The sequence below is a fragment of the Chiloscyllium plagiosum genome, chromosome 12 (assembly GCF_004010195.1).
Source record: "Chiloscyllium plagiosum isolate BGI_BamShark_2017 chromosome 12, ASM401019v2, whole genome shotgun sequence".
Lineage (NCBI taxonomy): Eukaryota > Metazoa > Chordata > Chondrichthyes > Orectolobiformes > Hemiscylliidae > Chiloscyllium > Chiloscyllium plagiosum.
Genome location: NC_057721.1, coordinates 77,576,023 through 77,582,512, shown reverse-complemented (window position 1 = coordinate 77,582,512; position 6,490 = coordinate 77,576,023). Strand labels below are relative to the sequence as shown.

Sequence of the window (6,490 nt, the reverse complement as noted above, 5' to 3'; positions counted from 1 at the left end):
TCAATCAAGTTTGTGAGACATGATTTCCCACACACAAAGCCATGTTGACTATCCCTAATCAGTCCTTGCCTTTCCAAATACATGTACATCCTGTCCCTCAGGATTCCCTCCAACAAATTGCCCATCACCGAGGTCAGGCTCACTGGTCTATAGTTCCCTGACTTGTCCTTACCACCCTTCTTAAACAGTGGCACCACGTTAGCCAATCTCCAGTCTTCCAGCACCTCACCTGTGACTATCGATAATACAACTATCTCAGCAAGAGGCCCAGCAATCACTTCTCTAGCTTCCTACAGAGTTCTGGTTTGTGAACATGAGTTGAATTCCTGCACTGGCTGAGGTTACCAGGAAGGACTCTCCTTCTCAACTTCGCCCCTTTAACTGAGGCACGATGTCCCTCAGTTTACCCACTCTCTTTCTGTTGAGTGGGCAGGGCTATGGTGACTGCTCCTTACCTGCATAATGTTTACAAGTGTGAAGGACTCCTTCAATCTGCATGTGGAAAACTCACTCAGAATTGTTTGTTGAGGATCACCCAACCACTCGGTTAATTCGTGTTGTAGCAGAGACTGTCATAGGGAAGAAAACATCTGAAAGCAGATCACTCTTAAAGGTATTGGATAGCTTATACAGACACAGAAGCAGTGAGTTACAAGGACAAAACCCTATTCTATATATCAACCAACAATCCACAGCTATTACACAAGTCAACCAAATGCTTTTGTCATCTGAGGTTGCTAGTCTAGCCGCGCACAGGAGGATCCAATGGACACATCATCAGAAAAACATATATTTTGTTGATATGGTCATGTTTGTTTTTCTGCACTCATGTGACGTTAGCATCCCTAACTGGGCCTGTCCCTAATTGCCTTTGAGAAGGTGGTGCTGAGCTGCTTCAATTAACATTTGTTAGGAATGACTGTTCCGGTTTCTTCCTCTTGTTTATTAGTTGGCCTTGACACCTTGTGACTCTGCCACGACACTCAGTATTACATGTGAAAGAGAGAAACCTGTGATATCGGTGCAGTGGAACAGCTAAGCAGCTGTCCAAGAATTCAGCATGTTTGGTGGATGCTGGTTTGTGGGTGGGAGGATGGGAGTTTGAACACAGGAAATAACCCTTCCCCTAAAATAAAGAACTGTGGATGGTGGAAATCTGAAACAAAAGCTGAAACTGCTGGAGGTCTGGCAGCATCTGTGGGGAGAGAAAAACCAGAGTTAACATTTCCAGGCAAGTGAAATAGCTCATGAAGCTTGACACCATCTAGGGACAAAGAAGCCAGAATGATTGGTACCACATCCACTCCCTCCACCACCGGTGCTCAGTCGCAGTAGTGTGGACCATCTACAAGATACACCGCAGAAATTCACCAAAGATCCTCAGACAGCACCTTCCAAACCCATGACCACTTCCATCTAGAAGGACAAGGGCAGCAGATACATGGGAACACCATCCCCTTGCAAGTTCCCCTCTGAGCCGCTCACCATCCCGATTTGGAAATATATTGCCATTGCTTCACTGTCGCTGGGTCAAAATCCCGGAATTCCCTCCTTACTGGCATTGTGGGCCAACCCACAGCAGGTGGACTGCAGTCATCGCAGAAGGCAGCTCACCCCCACCTTCTCAAGGGCAACTAGGGACGGCCAATAAATGCCGGCCCAGGCAGCGATGCACACATCCCATGAGTAACTAAAACAAAACTTGACGCTCCATCTTGCAAACTGTGAACAGGTAGGACTTTACTCTCTATGTCACTCTGCATATGTGACCTAAGTCAATGCTCTCCCTCCCTCTCTTTAGGAATATGGGCAAAGGGCAGAAGAAAAATCCCAGGGATATAACTCCATGTCCATCGTGTGAAGAAGCAGTTCCCAACTACAGGATCACTTTTGTTCTAGTGGAACAATTCAAATACTTCAACTCATTCACAGGAGGTCGGGGAGATGAAATTATTTCTCTTTGATAATAAGGACTTGCCAATCACTATTGCACAATTATAATGTAAGATTGCGATTCTTCTGCAATTTTTTTTTAAATGTAAAAGTTATTTTCCTGTGAAGCTGTGACCCAGAACAATGAAATGTAGCTACCAGCAACTGCTCACATTTCCAGTGAGTATCATCAATACTGAAGGCATACTCTCAACAGCTTGTTACTGTCTTTCTGTAGAGCTTTGGGGCAGTCACAGATTAAAATGAAGGGCAAACAAAGTTCTTGATTTCTCCAGGTGGCTGAATCCATCATTTCCATCTTGGAACATGAAGAAAAGGAGGCCATTCAGCCCCTCGGGTCTACTCTGCCAATCAACTGACTCATGACTAATGTACTCTTCAATCATAATTAATGGTTTCTTCTTTACAACCTCTAATCCCATTGTCCAACAAAGGTCTATGTATTTCGACCTGTGAAGGTTCTGAAAACCTTCAGCATTCGGAATTCCTTGGGGGGGGGGGGGGGGAGGTTAGTGGTGAGGGTTCTTGGTTCCCACTATCCGTGAAAAGCATCCTGATTTTGCTCTTGAATGATATGGCTCTAATTTGAAGATACTATCTCCTTACCCCAGAAGAACTCACCATTCTTCCAATCATATTCCTTCACCATTTTAAATATCTCCGTTCAATCACCCATAAATATCCCAACCTCTGAGCAGTACGTGCTCACAAATGCTGGAGGCGTAGTGGTACTGCCTTGGATCCTGAGGCCCAAGTTAATACTTTGATTTCAAATCCCACTGTAATAGTTGGTGGAATTTAACCTCCATGATAAATTTAGGTTTAATTTTTTTTAAAAAATCTGCATTCAAGAACTACTTTCAGCCATGAGCCTGTTGTTGCAAATGCCAATCTGGTACACTAACCTCCTTTACAGAAGGAGTTCAGTCAGTATAACTCTAAAATGTCAGGGGTCAGTGCACTGGATGGCTGGTTTATGATGCAAAGTAAATGGCATGGTTTCAATTCCTGCACCTCCCTCTCAAGGTCATCCCACATTTCAGGTTTGTTGACCCTCAGGTTAAACTCACCACCAGTCATCACTCGACTGAGAGAGCAGCGTTATGGTTCTCTGGAACCAAGGTGATTTTACCCTACCCTACGGGTGACTCCATGCCCACAGTGATGCCCTCAAAGTGGCCTATCAAGCCAGTGAAAGGACAATTACAAATGGCCAACAAATATTGGCCTTGCCAGTGACACCCACACTCATTGAAAGTCTATAAAGAAAATGTCAACCCATTCAGGTTAACCCATATATTCCCATATATCTGTTGCCCGTGTCCCTCCAGTGGGTATAGGTTGCAGGTTTGGAAGATAATGCTGAAGGATGCTGAGTGAGTTAGTCCAGTGAATCCTTCAGATGGTACATGATGCTATCGCTGGGCATCATTGGTGGAAGGAGTACCAGTTAAACAAACTGCTTCGTATGTAATCAACTTACATCAGAAACTGAACAAGGGAATGAAATTTACTGTGGATTAGCCGACTCTACAGTGAAAGCACAATGAGTTCATACGATAAGGACAGACTTAAATTGTAGGTTACAGCTTCTTTATCACAATAGAAGTGAAGAAACACATGGCCACTTTTCCTGTATTTAATTTCACAACATTGTATTCCTATTTTGGATGCTCTGGCGTTTTATTTCCTTTGTAATCATTTTTGAAAAAAATAAACCAAGTGATGGATTAAATTAACACTGAAAAGTTACCTGGATGTGACATTAGTGGTTAGCTATTAACCTGTTGAGGAAGTTTGAGGATTGAACCTACGATCTTGGTTGACCCATCCAAAAGGGTGACTGAGGGAGTGTTTCTGAGTCAGTGCCATACTTAACTACAAAACATCCCAAGCCAATGTGTGGAAGAAGAGCAGGACAGCGCTTCTGATTAAGAGAAGTGACTCACTTCTTTGGTCTCATCATTCCCTGACTTTCCCCGATATTGTATGGCCCCCAGTCCCCAGGACGCTGTCCACCAACCTGGTTTTAAACTCAGTCTAGTTTCATCAATCACTGACCAGTGACAATCTCAGTCATTCAAAATTTGCCATGGGTGACTGATGTACAGATTGAACTTCACCTGAAAACCAATGAACCTGAAACCATTTGCAACATGTAAGAAACCTTTGGATGTTATGTATAAGGGGGGCATCTTTCTTGATGGAACAAACATAGATTGGCCAAAAATAAAAATGCCCCTTGCTTTGTTCTCCTCCCCAGCCTTTCAGTCTCTGATTTACAATTGACTCCTGGTGCAACATTGCTTTGATGTTAAAATTCCCATTTTTGTTTTCTGACCCATACCCCTTTCCCAGATGACATTGTCTCCACCAGCTTCACAACTCACTAAGGTCAATCATTCCTCAAAAACTGGCTCCATTTCCTGCGTATCACCTTTGGGGCTGAATGTGTCAGCTGTCTGGGCCTATAGACTGGATGTTCTTTTTTTTACCTTTCTATTTGCCTCCGAGACATTCCTTAAGACATACAACTAAGACCCTAGTTGAAAAGGTATGTACTAATTGTTCAAAGGGAGGTCATGTCTGACAAACCTGTTAGAATTCTTCAAGGAGTAGTGAGCAAAGAGACGAGGGAGAGCCACTACACACGATCTGTTTGGATTTCCAGTAGGGCCTTGACAAGGTCCCACACAGGAGGCTGCTAGATAAGGTAAGAGCCCACTCTGTTAGGGGCAAGGTACTGGCATGGATAGAGGATTGGCTGACTGGCAGAAGTGGATGAAGATGTCTTTTTCAGGATGACAGTCGGTGAGTAGTCAAGCTGCTTATGGGGTCAGTGGGATGACAACTATTCGTATCACACATTAATGATCTGGACAAAGGAACTGAGGATATTTTTGCTAGGTTTGCAGGTGACACAAAGATAGGTGAAGAAACAGGTAGCATTGAGGAAGCGGGTTTGAGGTTATGCACTTGGGTCGGAAGAACAGTGGCTTAGACTATTTTCTAAATGGGAAAAGGCTTTGGAAATCTGAGGCACAAAGGGATTTTGGAGTCCTATTTTAGGATTTTCTTAAGGTTACCATACAGGTTCAATTGGCAGTGAGGAAGGTAAATGCATTGTTAACGTCCATTTGAAGAGGGCGAGAATAAAGAGCAGAGATGTATTGCTGAGGCTGCATAAGGCCCTGGATCAGACCGTATGTGGAATATTGAGTGTAGTTTTGGGCCCCCGATCTAAGGAAGGATGTGTAGGCCTTGGAGGGGGTCCAGAGGAGGTTTACAAGAGCAATCCTCAGAATGAAGGGCTTGTGATATGAGGAGCACTTGAGGATTCTGAGTCTGTACATGCTGGAGTTCAGAAGGTTACGGGGGAATCTCACTGAAACTTCCAGAAAACTGTGACACCTGGATAGAGTGGAAATGGTGAAGATGTTTACATTAGTAGGAAAGTAGGACTCAGTGGCACAGCCTCAAGAAAGAAGGGACAACTCACAAGAACTGAGATGCGGAGGAATTTATTCAGCCAGAAGGTGGGGAATCTGTGGAACTCATTGCCGCAGAAGGCTGTGGAGGCCAAGCCATTGGGTGTACACTTATGACAGAGATAGATGGTTAGTAAAAGGATCCAAGGAGAGGGGTTGAGAAACACATCAGCCACGATCAAACTGAAGAGCAAATCGGCAAAATTATCTAATTCTGCTCTTATCATCTATTGAATCAGTGTCTGTATTTATCTGTTAATATTCCTTTGAGATACCTTGGGTCATCTTTACAATATTAAAAAGATTACCAGTGTATTTCCTCATGACAAAGTAATTAAGATACTTGATTTCACAACTTTCGGAGTTTCCCCATACAGCTTCAAATTTAACTGACTCTGCTTTAAGGCGCTTTTGTGGCAAGGTGATAATATCCCTACTTCTGCACCACGAGGCCTGGGTGTGTCAGAACCACATCTTAACAGATTGATTAAAAATACCTGTAACAGTGCATTGCTATTTACAGCTGTTCTGTTTCAGTGTCATTTTCTGTAATACCAAGGCTTACCACAGGATGGCAGACTTCCAATAACTCAGATGCTGCCTGACCTACTGTGCTTTTCCAGCACCACATTAATCTAGACTCTGAGCTCCAGCATTTGCAGTTTTTTTTGTCCTGAACAGAGATAAACAATAGCCAGTGTGGCTCCAGCAATAGATAGGGAAAATAACAGGATTTTCTTTTGAGAATCTGTTCTGCTGCTGCTGCCCTCTTGAGGCATATTTGTAATTTGTCAGTTTTGCTCTTTGACTACTTTGAGAATAGAATCCAGAATCCCTACAGAATCCACACCGACCCTCCCAAGAGTAACCCACCCAGACCCATTCCCCTATCCTACTACTCTACATTTTCATATGGCCAATTCACCTAACCTGTACATCTTTGGATTGTGAGAGGAAACCCATGCAGACACAGGGAGAATATGCAAACTCCACACAGATAGTCAATGAGGCTGGAATCAAACCCAGTTGCCTAGACTTCCAATACTGCT

The 6,490-nt window shown here is 43.6% G+C and overlaps 1 protein-coding gene across 1 annotated transcript in view; it reads left to right on the top strand.

Moving 5' to 3' along the window:
* Positions 1–3,692, top strand: part of cxadr (CXADR Ig-like cell adhesion molecule) — a 35,456-nt gene extending 31,764 nt beyond the window's left edge. Inside the window, exon 7 of the mRNA XM_043701410.1 lies at positions 1,802–3,692. Coding sequence (XP_043557345.1) covers positions 1,802–1,861 — 60 coding nt within the window. The 3' untranslated portion in view covers positions 1,862–3,692. The remainder of the gene's footprint in view (positions 1–1,801) is intronic.
* The last annotated feature ends 2,798 nt before the right edge of the window (positions 3,693–6,490 follow it).